This window comes from Haliaeetus albicilla, chromosome 6 (assembly GCF_947461875.1).
Source record: "Haliaeetus albicilla chromosome 6, bHalAlb1.1, whole genome shotgun sequence".
In the NCBI taxonomy this organism is placed as follows: Eukaryota; Metazoa; Chordata; class Aves; order Accipitriformes; family Accipitridae; genus Haliaeetus; species Haliaeetus albicilla.
Window position 1 is genome coordinate 30,713,484 of NC_091488.1, and position 16,029 is coordinate 30,729,512.

At 39.6% G+C, this 16,029-nt stretch overlaps 1 protein-coding gene across 1 annotated transcript; it reads right to left on the minus strand.

Annotated features, from left to right (window-relative positions):
- Window positions 1-3,460: 3,460 nt before the first annotated feature.
- POU1F1 (POU class 1 homeobox 1) lies at window positions 3,461-15,421 on the minus strand. Its single transcript, XM_009917157.2, has 6 exons — window positions 15,280-15,421; window positions 12,371-12,520; window positions 10,113-10,358; window positions 8,119-8,283; window positions 6,587-6,647; window positions 3,461-3,823 (listed from the first exon to the last, which is right to left on the minus strand). The coding sequence occupies exons 1-6, from the start codon at window positions 15,419-15,421 to the stop codon at window positions 3,610-3,612; spliced, it is 978 nt and encodes a 325-aa protein (XP_009915459.2). The 3' UTR covers window positions 3,461-3,609.
- Window positions 15,422-16,029: the final 608 nt, after the last annotated feature.

Sequence of the window (16,029 nt, forward strand, 5' to 3'; positions counted from 1 at the left end):
CTCAATCCTTAAACTCCTTTATCTTTGCTGACACCTTAGTAGCAACTGAATCTGAAAGTCCTCAATCCAAGAACAACAATGCAATTGTACATACGCCTAAGAATGGCTCTATTGGGGCAGCCCAAGGTCCATCTCACCCAGAATCCTACTCCACAAATGCCCATAAGCAATGTCCAGGAAAATATGTTAACAAGATAAATGTAGATGACACTTCGTCCCCTAATACTCTTCCAACCTCTAACTATTTTCAGTTTGGAGGACTTCCAGAGCCATATGTGAGTTCCTCAACAGCTTTGAGTGGCCTTCTCATCAGTGAACTTGTCTATATAAATAAACTTCTGGCACCCACATTTTTCAGTAGAGGAGTTCCACAGATTTTTTCCCCACCATATTAAGAACCACCACTTTTGTTTTTTTCTTAAGTTTCTTGCCACCTTCACATGTTTGCTCCTAGTTCTTACATTAGGCAAGATGGTGAACAGCCTGCCTCCATCCAGCCTTTCAGTACAGCTCATAATTCAGTAGACCTCTATAGCATTCAATGCACACACATTAAATCTAGAAGAGACGCAGTAGCTTAAACAGCTATTCAGCTTACCTTTGATCTCAGCTTTGCCTGTATAGGGGCCTTTTCTAGGTCCTTCAGATGAAGGGGACAGAATGCTACACAGTATTTCAGAGACAAGTGAACCACAGATTTAAATATCATAATGTCATTTTGTCCTAGTTGTAACACCCTGCCTAAAGTCACTGGGAAAAGTAAGAGCAAGAAAAAACCCCACAAACATCTCAAAGAAAAATGGTGTAGCCCATGTTAGTCAAATGGCCAACTAAACTCTTACTGGCAGGTTTATAAAGCTACCCCTCAGAACTCTTATCTAGGGGTTTTTCCCCAATCAAGAGTGATTGATGGCAATTACCCAGTAAGTTGTTCCTACAGAAAAAAAAAAAAGAATTGCCGCTTTCTCTTAAGTCTAATGGCTGCAGTTGCAGCACATTAAGTTGATTTCATCCAGTTTTTTTTCTTTAAACAATTCTAATTTGTTTGTATTTCCATGGCAACAGCTAGATGTGTTTAAGTGGTGGCTGCTTCCTCCACTTAGCCTGTTGTCATTCTTTTGCAAGAAAATGGCATGATGTGTCACCTTTCATTTTATTTTGCTATGCTTCTGCAATTAGCCTTCACTTGTGAGACTTTTTACAAGACTGGAAATGACAATGTTATGGTAAGTCAGCTCTTGAATTAATTATTACAGCATGCTAAAATGAATAAGCACATCGGCATGATACACAACTAAAAAAGCAAAGTGTTAACCAAAACAGAACTACAAACCATTACCTGAAATACCAAATGTATGAGAATAGTTTATTGGATGTGGGGGTTGGGAAGTACAGGCTTATAGCATTTCTAGGAAGCCTTTTATAATTAAGAAAATAATTTGGAATATAAATAAAATTTATATATATCGGAGAGTAGTTTCAACATACATAACATTAGATCACATAACATGAAAGGTACACAAATGCATGCCACCACCTTCACTGAGTGCTAATCTTCTAACTATTTATCTTGCATCCTTTTGGAAAGTCATGATCTGTCAATACACATGTGGTAGATAAAGTTTACAGCTTGGTCTTCTGCAGTGGGTGAGCTATGCTGGTGATGAGAACAGCCTGAAGAGAGTACTTAGCACAATTTCTCCCCTTTGAGTTATTAAATTGAAGTTTTCTTCTAAATCAAGGTTATAGCAATGCATTCATCCATAAAAATGTATTTTTTTTAAATCCAGGAGCCTGATTTCCATAGCTGAATATGCCTATGGTCACTGTAATAGGTATCAGAGATAATTTAATGTACACTAGAGAGAGAGCACTTAACTTGTACACACTGCTTCTAAGTGGTCTTGAACATTAAACTCCTTTTGCTTTCTGTGGGCCTATTATTGAGACATTTTCTAAATCATCAGGTCTGTTTTATGGAAAAATAACATGTATCTGGCCATTACTACTTGCATGTACTCAATTTCAGTCCTGGGAAAACAGTCAAAAATACATATATGGTAATGGGCTATTCTAATAACAATGAGCAGGGCTGATGAGATGGCTGGATAATCTATCCCTAGTGAGTACTACAGTCATTAATTCAGTTTCTCAGTGCCTGTCTTTCTGATAGGTGGAGCTCTGGCACTGTTCTCCACCCCCCCACCCCCCCACCCCAGTTATCTCTCTAGGCTAGAGGATGATGAAAAAGGGTTTATTTTCAATTAGTGGGGTGTAAGAGAGTGGGAATGTGCAGTGCAATAAATGCTTTGTGCGGGTACTTATTTCAGAGCTCAAGGGCTTTCTTTTTTTTAGCTTAACACACTATCTCTGGTGAAAGTATGTCCACACATGGATTTAATCAGAAAAAAATACAATGCAGAGAAAGCCCAAAGTAATAAAACCCCTGATAATTCTCTAATTTTTTCCCCACAGGTCACAAAGTCTTAAGGTAAGGTAAATTGTATCCCAATTTTTATTGCTAAGCCTATCCAAATCAAACTTTAAGGCATATAATAAATTAGCAAGAATTACCTCTAATAACAAGCATTAAAAAAAAGTCACTTCTACCTGACACCCATTGAAAGCAGTCAAATGGTACACTGAGACAGAGCACACAGTAGAAACAGTGGTGACACCTCTGTACTGGTAAGCTTACTCTACTGTAAACAATGTCAACAATTGTTGCACATTTCTAACAGCTTTGTCCTGAACTTACACAAGAAATTTACCTGATTCACTCAGAGGTGTACAGCTGTTGTAAGCGGGTACCTGAGTTTGAGCCGTTCTTTGGAAAGGCAGGTCTTCAAGTACCATTCTGCTACCTGGCTCTCAGATCTAGTGGCAGTCCCATAAGATCCCATGGGTATATCCCATTCTTGGCCATAACTAGATATTCCGCAGTGTCACCACTGCTTGTTTAAGGTCACTTATTCACCTTCTCTTCTTTGAAGTTCTCATTTCTTGCTGATGCTCAGTGTTCGCCACTGGAGATGGGACCCTGCCATGTGCCTAATGGCTTACAATCTCTCAAAGGTTAGCACAGTTAGCTAGTTAGCACGGGGCGGGAGGGGGCTGGAGGGTGTGGTAAAGCATATGCATGGACATGCAGAGGCAAAATACTTTCAATACTATACCTGCTGATATCAAGCTTCGTAACCTTTCTTCACATACAACACACAAGCTTTGTTTCCTGAGGGTTAGGGTACCTACATGGGGTTCTCCGTTAATCATTAAATGCACCACAGATGCAAGAAAGGCACAGCACAGGGAACCTGCAACTACTTGTGCAACTTGGAAAGCATTTCTGGTTGAATAATGCATAATAGGTTCCTTGCAGTTAAGCAGAGACCTCCAACTCTTTAAATATATGCAGTAGCATTTAATTTGTTTCCAAACTTTTACATTAAAATCAGGTCTTCCACAACACACCTCATCTGAAGCTCACTAGCTTGTAAGAGAAACAAGTGGTTTACTGATTTTCCTTTTTTTTTTTTTTTTTTAACCAACATAGTATTTACAATACTTAGAAAAAGCAAAACAGAAATCCACATCTATGCATGGAAAGTTTTACCGGCATTCATGATGCTCCTTGATAATAGAACTAAAGATGTTCTGATGTAAACTTGTCTTCACTCTTTTTTCCCTTTGTCTTCTGTTGCAAAACCAAACTCTCACAACTTCTTTCTCCAGATTGAGCCCCTCAGCCATCCTCATAATTTCCTGAGAAGAAGGCTTATTTTGTTCTCCAAAGTGTCTTTCTAGGGCTTCTTTGGCAGCAATACTGGATAAAGGGATAAAATGTCACCTTCAAAAACTTTTCTGGCACATTCAGGCTTTAACCACTAGCTCAGGAGAAGGGTCAAGTAAGAGCACAGAAGATAGTGCCTTGGTTTGTTTCCTCTTTTTCTATGTAAAGGAAACCCCCAGAGCTTAAAGTACACTGTATTGCTTTGCTGACGTGAACAGCATGACATCATGCAGAATTTCAGCATGGAGTAATTTAAAGGCAAAACCAGCATCAAGTTCAGTGCAATTTCAGTGGTAATCATGAAATGTTTGCGCTTCTTGGTGTTCTTGAGGAGATACAGCTACTAGCTAGATATGAACAGGATCACGGGAATTGGAACAAGCCTGACCACCCATTCTGCCCCAGTTACAGCAGTGTTGTGAGGGTTAAGCAAATGCACATCGGTGGGGTTACCTGGTTGTGTCACATCATTTGGCTTTACAAGTGGGAAGAGCTCCATCAGTTACCACTGGGGAAATGTATGTTGTTTCAAGTTCTGCATTTCATTTTGTTATGGAGAGGGCACTAGTATTTCTAGAAATCACAGAGATTACAGCAATCTGTTTTAGCGATCATCACATTTTCTAAAAGTCTGCCTTAATCTATTCCTCACAATCAGCAATGACCAAAGTTGAGTGGTTCAGTAAACAAAATAAGTTAAGACTCCTATCTTTTCTTATTGTCAGATAGAGTTTCCTTAACGTTTGTATTACATATTCTCAGGAAACAAAGAGTATCTGCAACATGCTTGTGTGGCAACAGGATGCATCCAGAACTGGCTTCACCAGTAGCTGTAATTTCTTTGGACACAAGAGGGCACTTCATGCATTATTCTGGAAATGAGGTGCAGGTATTTCTGTTACAGAAATATACAAAGTATCTGCTGGAGTTCTAGTTATTTCATTAATTCGTCTGTAATATGTTGTTGGTCTTTCATTTATAGGTCTATTTTGCAGTGTTTAGTAACATTACGAGAACTCCCTAATTAATAGCATGATGTTCTGCACACACAGAAGTATAAAACCATCACTAGTTTCGACTAACAGTTTCTTAGGCTTTTTAATCAAAGCAGAAAATAAAATAGCTTCCACAAATTCAAATTAAGTAGTTTTTGCTCAGGGTATAAGTAACCAAATTTGGTTAGTGGGACTTTTGTTTTACCTCTAGTTTGCCTTCAAACATCCATTAAGAATTGCTATGAGTAAGGCTGCAGTTTGGATAAAGTCCTGATTAGTTTGAGGTCTTCAAATTGAGGTCCTATATGCCTTCAAAGGAACAATTCATATTCATCAACAACTCATCAAAATCATGAGATTTTGTCCTGAACTTCACCTCAATTTTCTGTGCCCTTGACAACCTGCCATATTTGATACTCCCAGTGCAGTGGGGTTAGATGTAAAAGCAGGAATAATTAAAAAATGCTTAATACGAGGACTGATTTCCTCAATAGCTGTTAAAAAACAACACCAAAACCCACAATGTTAGATGAGCAGACTTCAGCAGGCTCCTCTAGCCAGGAGAAAACACCTAGGACAGAGATGCTCTCAACTCACCGCTCTCATGCAGGCCATAATACATAAACTGGGCAAGGTCTTGGCATGGCCACTCGAGGCCTTAATGGCTTGTAGAGAAGCTGAGAGGAGAATCTGGCCTCCCAAGAGTAAAGCTTCATCCCTTGTGAGGTGCTGTGATTAGCAAATGAGCTATGAAGCATCTCCCATCCCCACTTCACTCCTAATTGAGAAGCATCCCCTCAGAGGAATACTTATTTAAAAAGTCAGAGAGAAAGAACATCTTCATTTTATTCCTTATATCAAAGGCAATAACCAAAAAACAAGTCTCAAGTTGAATGTGAGAGGAGAAGGTACATGTTGTGGCTGTGGGACTATAAAGCAGCTTACAGCTCTGGCAGGTGGCACTGCACACAGGGAAGGATCCCTGTTCAAAGAACAGGCAATTTACTGCAACAGGTAGGGCCTGACAGCACCAGGGCTGTGCCCGGAGTCAGACAAATTCCCTTCCTGTGGAAGAATATTACAGCTCCTTGGAGGCCCCCTTGAGTGAATTCTTCTTCACCAGAGGTTATCAGAGTCTGGGATGTCTAAAGAAGAAGGAAATACCCCATGTTCTCATTTTGCCTATTTGGTATTTGTTTTTTGTAATATGATTTACCAGCCTACTTGATTTCCATGTGGAGTTGAGGCTAGATAGATGGTAGATGTTGGCCACCTGAGATGTGAGAAACAGAAGGAGGTTCCCAGAACAACTCCCTGTTTTTTCCCTTTAGGTCATTAAAGTGTTTCTTTGGGAACTCCAAAGAAGTCAGTGACAGAGGATAGGGACAGGGATGTAGTGTAAGGTGTGAAAATTTGCCCTCAAACTTCCCAGACGTCAGTTCTCTGGCAGAATAATATAATTTATTTTGGTATAACGTAGAACCTCCCAAAATGAAAATAAGAATGCTCTGATATCTTATTCACTATATAGATATCATAAAATTTGGGCAGAATTGGAATAATTTTTTTTTCATATTAAAGTGTGTTGTCATATTGGGAAAAATATTATATTTGGAGTAAACTGGGAGTTTGGAGAGTGATGCTGTTATTTTCCACTGGAATGTTGGAAAATAGTGAAATATTTTAAATGCTAGCTATAGAGATTCATTAATAGAAAATAACATTTTGATTTTGAACCCAACAAAAAGAAGCATCTTAGCCAAAGTGGTTTCTAACATATAACACCCTAAATATTTATTACCTTATGGTGGTTCTGCGCTTTCTCTTCCGCTCATTCACTCCAACTTTTTCATTGTATAAAGCTGTATTAAAAACAAAACAAAACCTGGCAGTTACCTTCCACAGAGAATGGAAAAGAAGCAGAATCATCTCCAGAAAAAAAAAAGCCTTTCTTTGAAGACAGAAGAAAGCTAACAGCTAATGCCGTTGAATAAGAGCAGCACCACACACAGGAGCACTTCTTTCTTCAGGATGGTTGGTCATTTCTACCTCCACCTGTAAATGCTTATAAGCAAAAATGGTGTGCCACCAATAAAGCTGCAAACAGCACTGGCTCTGTGCATATGTACCTGCTGAGCTGTACTTCATCCCCCTCCTTTGACATACTTTGTTCCTCCTACCCTGCAGTGTGCAGTCTAGGGAGATGGAGTCCATTTCCATACCCCTTGGCTACCTCACCCTCTTTCTTCAGAAACACAGCCTTGGCTCCCAACCCCATTTATTCATCTGCCTCTTCCACCCCACTTTCTGATGGACAACTCCCCCCTCACTTCTCAGAGGACGCTGCCTGCATGCATGATCTTACCCTGCAGCTCAAGCCCGTAACGCTGCTCAGGCAGTCAGCAGCTGCTACCCACCACAACCCCCTCACAAGCCATTCTTGCAATGTGCTGGCCACATTAGGTAATCCTCCGGTTTCTAGTGCAGTTACAGGGGAAGTAAGCTTTCCACCTTTTGTTCAAAGGAAACTGAAGTGTGTGGCAGAAGCCGCTGTTTAACATTTCCCAATGTTGAATACCACAGCAAATCCAAAAAGTAGCATTGAGATCATCTTCTCTTTCTTCCTATGCTAGGTGAGTGCTGCACAGTGGAAGTCCTGGCTTTCAATGTCACCTCCAGACATACTGCTTCCCAGCATTGCAATTCCTCCAGCTGAAAAGGCTGTTCTTTAAGGCAACCCATTTTCTTTAAACCAGCCAACCTGTTCTAAAGTAGACTTCACCCAGTGAACCCCATGACTCTTCCTGCAACTGGAAAGTAACTGGGCAAAAGGAAGGGAATCCACTAGTAGCAAAATGTCACATCAAAAACCTCTATGCCATGCTATTCTTCTTCAGGGTTTAAAGACCACTGCCTCAGCTGAACTCAGATCCTTTCCTCCATGGCCATATCTCAGATGCCAGAGGTTGGAAGGAAGAGTCCTTTACTAGTGAAGAATCCCTGTACACTGCTAAATGGGCTGTCCTGCAGATCCTAATAATGGCTCTGACTTATGCTACAGGACTGGAGCTAGTTTGCTGGGTTGGGACTGAAAGAAATTACTTCCAGTAGGCCAACTGAAGTTTCTGCTATTCTGTACCCTCCATGCATTTCAGTTTGCCCCCCCTTGCTCACCCAAAAACGATAACCAAAATTTAATATAAGCACACCATAGTATTTAAAGCTGGTAAACCAAAAACTTTAGTCTATGGAAGACGTGTATTAGTCCTTCAACATATATATAGGATTCTGGTTTAAATGCAAATCAATATTTAGAGGATTTCAATTGTCTACCTCCTACTTGTTCTGCTTCCTCCAGCCACTTGGACAGTATCGATTTCAGTTTGCATGCATTCTTGAAACTCAGCTGCAAGTTTTCAAACCGGCAAATAGTAGTTTGGCTGAATTCCGAGCCATGCACAGCAGCCAGTGCTTCTCCAACATTGGTTTGTGTATAACCTGTCAAAAACAAACATAAAAAAGTCACTTTGGAGCTTTCTAGAAAGGGTTACTTTCCTTGATACACTTAGCCCTTCACTGCTGACTCTTACGAACAGTGCGTGCCTGCAGTGTCTTCAGGATGGGCTTTCTGCAGATGTCTTTGTGGCTGACTCTGAGCTCGCCTCAGAGACATGTTCAGTCTCCTGTTGGTTTCAGTGGAGTTTTACCCTGATTTAGTGGAGTTTTACACTCCAAGATTAGGGATTTGAGAAGGATCCAAACACCCCTTATCTTTCTGTAGATGGTGCAATGGCAGTAAGCTAATCCCTAGCAGCACCACTGGTGTCCTGTTATTTGTTACAACAACTAAGTTGAAGCAATCAGAGAAATGCTGCAGTTTCCATGCAGACACTGACTTCGTAACAGCAGCTCCCCCCCCCGTTCAGTGATCTGAATGTGTATCTGCCACGTTCACGGGTCTGGCTCATCATCCTTGCTTTCTGTCTTTGCATCAGAACAGGCAGGATCTCTTTAGATGCTGAATGTCTCACGAGGCAGCTTTTTACCTCCATTTTGACTGCACTAACTGCGTGTCTCAGTCTCAGACACACAGCCCATATTAGCTCTGTCTTCCCTTGTAAAGCTCAACCTCAGATTAGTTTTCCTGTGCAAATTGCATTTTTCCCATCAGAGCATTAAGCCCAGTCTTACAGGCTCTGTCTCATTTGTTTGCATCAGAGGAAGTTTTGTTCCCTCAAATTCAGGATGAAAGTGAAGTAATAATTACAGTGATTAACAGTGTGGGACCTAGCAAACCTTTCCATTGCTGTGGCTGGCATTAAATACATAATATACAGCAAAACTGACCAAGTTGCAAAACTATTTTAAACTCTAAATTTTTGTTTCAGTCCTTACTTTTACACTGCAAATGGAACACACTAGCTTTCTAGCTGTTGAGGTAATGCATAGACACCTGTAATAACCTTGTAATTTTTTTACATTTATAAAGCTAGAAGGATGCCCTATTCTGTAATGATACAATGTAATGTTATAAGTGATAATGTCAAAATTGCAACTCTTCATTCGGAGTACCCAATATTCATAAAGTGGGCTGAAACTGCAGCACTGGATGTTATTTTTTTTCAGTACAGTTCAAACAAGGGTGAGACAGGCTTTTACTTTGCAATGTACCTCTATCCCCTACAGGTGAGAAAGACAGGGCTCAGTCTACTTTTGCCCTCAGTTATGATTGTCCAGTGAAAGACAAGCACCTCACTGGAGACCCTCTAATGCAATCCATCTCGCATCAGCCCCAGTAGTTATCAGACAGCAACAAAAATATCAGTTGCTGCTGTACCTGTGTCTTGGCACAAGAAAATAAACCACGAAGAGAAGCTTCCTACTAGTATGAAAGATTTGCCATGGATGTCACCCATCTTGTATACTGAAATGACATTGCACCATCAGATGAAGCACTTCGTGGGGAAGAGGATGCGTATGAGAAGGTAGAGCATGTGCTGCCCTAAGTTGCAGAAAATTTGGGGCTGTGCAAAATAATGCACCTGTTACTGAATGTACTTTAATGAAAAGCAATAATTTTCTCTGCACTTAAGACAAATAATTTAAGGGCAGGAAAGTTTAAAATAATTTTCTATGTACTAAGTTGCAAAAAGCTGAAGTTCATTAATTCCACGCAAGTTTTCTAGGAATGGAGAAAGTTTGGCAGTGCAAGGCAGGATTAGAGTTATGATTAGACAACTGCAGAGGCTAGATCATAAAACATTCAGAAATAATTGGTCTTTCACGGGAACGTTTCAGCCTTTTGTTCCCAGTCATGAAGCACATACCCAGCTTAATTCTCCGCAGCTTAAATTCGTTAGCAAATTTCTCCAGTTCCCGGATTTCAGGGGAGTCCATGTCAACGGGCTCTTCGACAGACTTGCTTTTTCTGCGGAACTCTTGCTTGAAGTCTGTGGCAGTGGGATCATCCGTGAGGAGGGACTGGTGCATGGGCGTGAAGCCGTGGCCAAGGGCACAGGAACTGGCGCTCAGGGCATGCTCCGGGAATTTGTAAAGGCAAGGGGTCAGGCTACCTGAGCAACACCAAAAAGAAAACTCAGTATAGTCATTCTCTACTGCTACACAATGAAAACACGCCTTCATCATCTCATAATCCATGTCTGTAATATTTATTATATAACATATGCAAAAGTATCCAAGAGTGAGAATCTCCTAGGAGATATGGTCTCTCTCATCCCAATACATGAAAAATGATGAACAGCCACTTTCACAGGCCACAGCCATCCTATTTCTTAGCAAACTGTGATGCACTTAAATAAGATGGTAAATGGTCCAAACTTAAACAAATAACAATCCAAGGCCTCAGCTGGAATTAAGAGGCACAACAAGATTGATGGATGTATGTCATTTTGAGCCACAGAAAATGTGCCAGTCTCTATTTTGTGGTACAAAGTATATTTCCATGTAAATACCGTTTGATGCTAAGACAGGATAATATCTTGGTTTAGCTTGAGCATAAAATTTGTCTGTGGAAAGTATACAGGTAAGAGCTCAAAGGAAAAAAAAACAAAATCCAGAACACATTCAGAATGATCATTCTGGCTTAAAAAAAAATTGCTGAAGGACAAACCAAAACTATCCCATACTACCTTTTGTTTGCAAATATCAGACTTAACAAGGAAATTCAGTTAAGAGTGAAAGCTGTTTTTTTGTTAAATACTGTACATAGAGCTAAAGAGTCTCTGACCTGAAGGGGGAGGGGGGGGGGGCAGGGAAATGATTGTAGAAATATTAACACTTTTCAGTGTATCTGGAGCAGCCAGTAAATTCCAGGTTCTTAGAACAATCTTCCCAATTTTCTAAATTACATAAAACTTTGTGGCAGAACTCAGAACTTCATTAACCTCCCATACCTTTCTCCATTTACTTTGCTTGTCTTCACTGCCCCGATTGCTGTCATCAGCGTTGGAGGTTCTAACCCCATAGGAATATTTTATATATATTCGTACAGGATAACAACAACAAAAAAATTTTCTCAAAGAATAAAGGAAAAGACTAAAAAAGAGGAGGACTTGCTTTGCAAGGTGCTGACACCGTTTACCACATTGGGATGTGGCATGCTGCATGTCTGTAAGATGCGACTCTGGGAGAGACTTGCTGATAGCATCTCTGGAGTTGCAGGCTTGATGCCTAAAAAAAAAAAGTAGGGATAAAAAAAGGAGAAAAATGAATATGTACTTATTTTGGAATGAAACAAAATGATCTTCTGAGCAATACTTTTCATTTAATACCTATTAACTTTTCCTGGTGATGTGAACAATGCCAGGAAATGTTGCTACAGACACATAGATGCACAAAGAAATAGGAGCATTTGGACAGTTGCACACCGTGAAGGGAGTCTACACTCTGTCCCTAAAAAGCCCGTATACAGATGTATTCATCTGTGCTGACTTACTCTAATATTTCCTTCATTCTTAAGTAAAATAAAATCCTGAGTTTGATTTTGGATTATCTCTGAGTCATGATAATTTCCTGGGGGTTGTGTTAACTTGGTTCCTGGCATTATCTCATTGACTGCTACCTGAACTTGCATAGAGTAACAATTCCTCTTCCTTACTCAGCCTGGGACATGGAAAACTGAGCAGGATGCTAGCATACATTCATAAGTGTAAAAATCCATGATCATCTGTATGATCTGCCTACCCTTCCAACATGTCACCATTTTACTTCATAGCTCCAGTCAGGGCTCCATCACCCCAGGTACTGGTAATACACAGGTATATTGGGTACATCACTCCTGGTCCCTCAAAAAGTGATGATCACCAGGGGCAGTCAACATAGGTAAGCAAAAAGAGCAGCACTGTCCCAGTCTTGTAAAGAGAAATAAGATACGGAGTGATTTCCCAAGTGATGCAGAGGTTTGGGGAAACTCTGGGCCCTAACCCCTAATTTCCTAACCCCTTTTCTAGTGCCTTAACCCCAGTTCTGTCTTCTTTAAGCAACTGTCTTGAATCGGTCCCTCTGAAGGAAAACTGACCCAAATCAACATGCTAATAGCTCACACAGTTGAGCGTATGTCTCTTACCTGCCATCACCCCATAGGTAGATGGTTGATTTCCATAATGACAGGAAGGCACAGAGTAATGAAGGCCTGCCGGAGCGTTTCCCAAAGTTGTCATGGCAAAGCGGATATGGGAGCATATAGGAGTTTGGATCAAAGACAAAACAGATGGGACTGGTAAGAGAATGTGCGAGGATTCAAGACACAGACTTTAAGTTCAGAGACAGACAGTATCCTTATATGTAGTTTTTGTGTGCATTCAGTAAGCGTTTAACTCTCGGCCATAACTGTCAGGTTAACGCTGCTGGAAGTCCAGACACCTGGACAGGTCACACCAGACAAAACTGCCAGTATAAATAGTGAGATACCCTCTGAGCCAAAACCAGAAATTGTCAAGCTGTGGTCTCAATGCATTATTTGTACTATAATCTATGGGCCTAACACAGTTTACATACACTGCTGGGCAAAGGAAGCATTGAACTCTCCAGGAGGAAAGCAGTTCCTCTCCCCACCCAACTTCCACGCACCATTTCATTTAATCTTACATAAAAATTTGCTCTATGTTCCCAGAATATTGATTGGCTTCACTGCCGTGCAAACCCCACGTTAAGGAAGGCAATATTTTATGCATGCCTAAGACCTGGGTTTCCAAAAGCAGCAGTTTGGGACACTTGCTTTAGGGCATCCAGAAGTTGCATTTTCTCAAGTGCCAAGCCACCAAAAACATTTTAGAGTGCTTTGGCAGGGTGGTAGGGAAACCGAATGATAGAGTCTAGGCTCTTCTAAAAAGTTAGGCCTAAATCAACATTTTCTATGATCAGCACCAACAAACACACAATTAATTTCTCTCTAGTGTTTTCACAGGGATGTTTCAGATCCATGCTCAGTAATTGCCAGTGCCTGAAGAATCAGTCAATTTTTTACTGAATGCAAAATGAGATATGACTGTTTCTCATGCATAATTAGGCACTGAAATGCATATACTGTCCCCTCTAACAACTGCTATAAAGTATAATATTAAAAATTCATTTTCATGAGCATTCAGATATGTGAAACTGCACATTAGAGCACACATTCCAGTTGTTCAAAACAATACAATTAATTAGAGATTAGAATCTTTTTTTTTACAACTGTAATCCTAACAGTAACATGTCCTGTTTAGATACGCTTATACAGATATAAAAATCTACTAAAATAGGCATGCTTATACTAGTATAAATGCACCCAAACCAAAGATTGCATTAATAATACTAATGCATTTAGAGCAATGCAACTTTTCTGTTGAGGTAAGATCTAAGTGTTTACTGGTGGTTTTTTTCTATTCTTTCATAATCTATGGACCATAATTTTTATGCATAAAAATAGCATTTTCAATGCATTTGCTAGTAAGGATTTTAAATTAAATAGTGAGGGGTTAAACCATGACAGGATGATACTATTTAAATTAAATAACAATCCAATTGTTGAGGATACTGCAGAACATCAGCTGTATGACATGGTATAGTATTTGAACAGAAGTATATTCACTTTTATTTTGTGATGCAGAATTGTTGCATGCACTTTAAAAAATTTTTACATTTAACGTAAGTCATTATTAAAAATTCTTTCATGTCTCCTTTGTGCACAAATTCTCCTTAGATGCTTTCACCAGAATGGCATTGTTTATTACAATTTCTGAATCTATGTATGAAATTTGTAAACCTTTACTCATTATAGTTAGCACCCTCTGTCACTGCTTCCATTCTCACAGCATCACCTGCTAGATGTGATCCTGCGAACAAAATTCTCACTGACTACAGTGGCATTTGTCCTTGGGTGGTAACTACAAAATATCAAAACCCAAAGCTGAAGCAAATGAGCAAATGCTTTTGGCTGGCTGTCACCATATACTTTTTATTACGAATCAGATGAATCTAGAAAATACTACTATGATACAGATACATAAATTTGGCCTCATACAAAATTTAAATTCTCCTATTGCCTACTGCCACTGTTAACCAACAGCCATATTAGGATATTTTGAGTCTCCTGCTTAATGTATAAGATCCTGTTATCTATCACCAATGCTCAGTTTTCATTACTTACATGCTTGTCCTTACTATTAAGATGTTTTATTACCAATGCATTTCAGGAGAAGGCTAGTTTCTTGTTAAGACTCCAGATAAAATTCTTACCTTAATGTAATTTCAAATAAATAAAACTATTTCTTTTTCTGTTCCTGGAAGCTTTCTATCAACAATTCCTGTATTCCAGAATCCCACTTCTGCAGGTTTAAGGCTGCAAGAAAACTCTCTTTCTTTCTCTGTCTCTCTCTCAGAGAGTTCAATGATTACACAGTCTTAGTATTTAAATGCAGTTAATTGGATTATATACACAAACACACAAAATTAAAAAATATTTATGAGACTTCTGCCACCAATTTTGAACATCCCATGCAAATCTTAGTCTTGATTCAGTATACAATATGTTTTGTAAAGCAGTGTTTTTCTTTATGAAAACTTCCCCAAATGGTATTTAGACCTGACCTATTCTAAATACAACTCCTATTTAAAGTAATTTATATTATCTTAAATTGTGGTTACATAATAAATAAACTTCCAATTAATTTACGTGACACTTTTTATTGAAGACTGTATAGTCGTAACAACAGTGACAGTTTTTGAGCCTGTTCTAAGCTAATGCATTGGTAGCATACTTGAGCTTAATCCTGTAACAAACTTAAAGCTACAGATTTAGCTAAACCACAAACATTTGGGGTTTTCCTGATGTACTCATCATGCAAAGTTTTGTGAAAATGCTTCTACTCAAATGTAGTCCCAATCACACATAGCATTGATACCAAACACTTTCAGTATTGCAGAACTCAATGAGCACGTATCATCCAAAAGCATTACAAATGAGATACTGAGAGCAAGATTATTTTTAAAAAGTACCTGTAGACACAACATTGGTGGCATGGTTAGAAACCGGCAGGCACTCTGCGGCGCTGTGATGCATTATCAGAGGCAGAGAGGGAGAAGAGTCAGAATTCAAGGGCACAAAGGTGTCAGATGAAGAAAATGCTTGGCAAGTCATACCCTCCAACAGGCAAAAGAGCCACTTGCCCCTGTTTTTTAACAGAACAGATCCTGTGCGATTAACAGCAGCTCAAACTCTATTCCAGGCTTTTTACCTGCATATAGGTATACAGGAGGGCTCCAGAGCACAGGGACGTCGTGTGCAGGTATTTATACCACTAGGAAATCCCTTTATCCATTTTAATGTTCTTTTCCCAGCAATATTACTATACTGCTATAGAGCCTCCTTCCTTCCCACACAAACACAATACGTGTCCAATTAATGGGGAGAGAAGAAGAGGGAAACCAGAGACATGATTTGACAGATATTTTCAATTAGGTCTTTTGTGAAGAACAATGACTAGAAAAAAAATATATAAAAGTATCGTCTCCAAAGTCAGTAGCAATAAGACAGGTACGTTTAATACTAAGTAGGTTTCCACAGTTAACACCTGCCCCCAAAGTCTCATACAGGCAATTGTCTGGAAGGCAACCCAGCTGAGAGCTCAATCGAAAGTCTGCAATAGTCAGGAACCTATAGCAAAATAATCTAAATTAACCTAAATCCCAGCAGTTGCACAGTGATCATTTGTCTTAACATATACTAGTATAAATCAGAGATGTGTA

Excerpts from the sequence above, each read along its gene's own strand:
- POU1F1 (XM_009917157.2), bottom strand. The coding sequence starts at position 15,421 with ATGACTTGCCAAGCATTTTCTTCATCTGACACCTTTGTGCCCTTGAAT. Across the intron at positions 12,521-15,279 it reads CACCAATGTTGTGTCTACAG|TCCCATCTGTTTTGTCTTTG; the intron begins GTACTTTTTAAA and ends TTCTCTTACCAG. Across the intron at positions 8,284-10,112 it reads GCTGCGGAGAATTAAGCTGG|GTTATACACAAACCAATGTT; the intron begins GTATGTGCTTCA and ends TGTTTTTGACAG.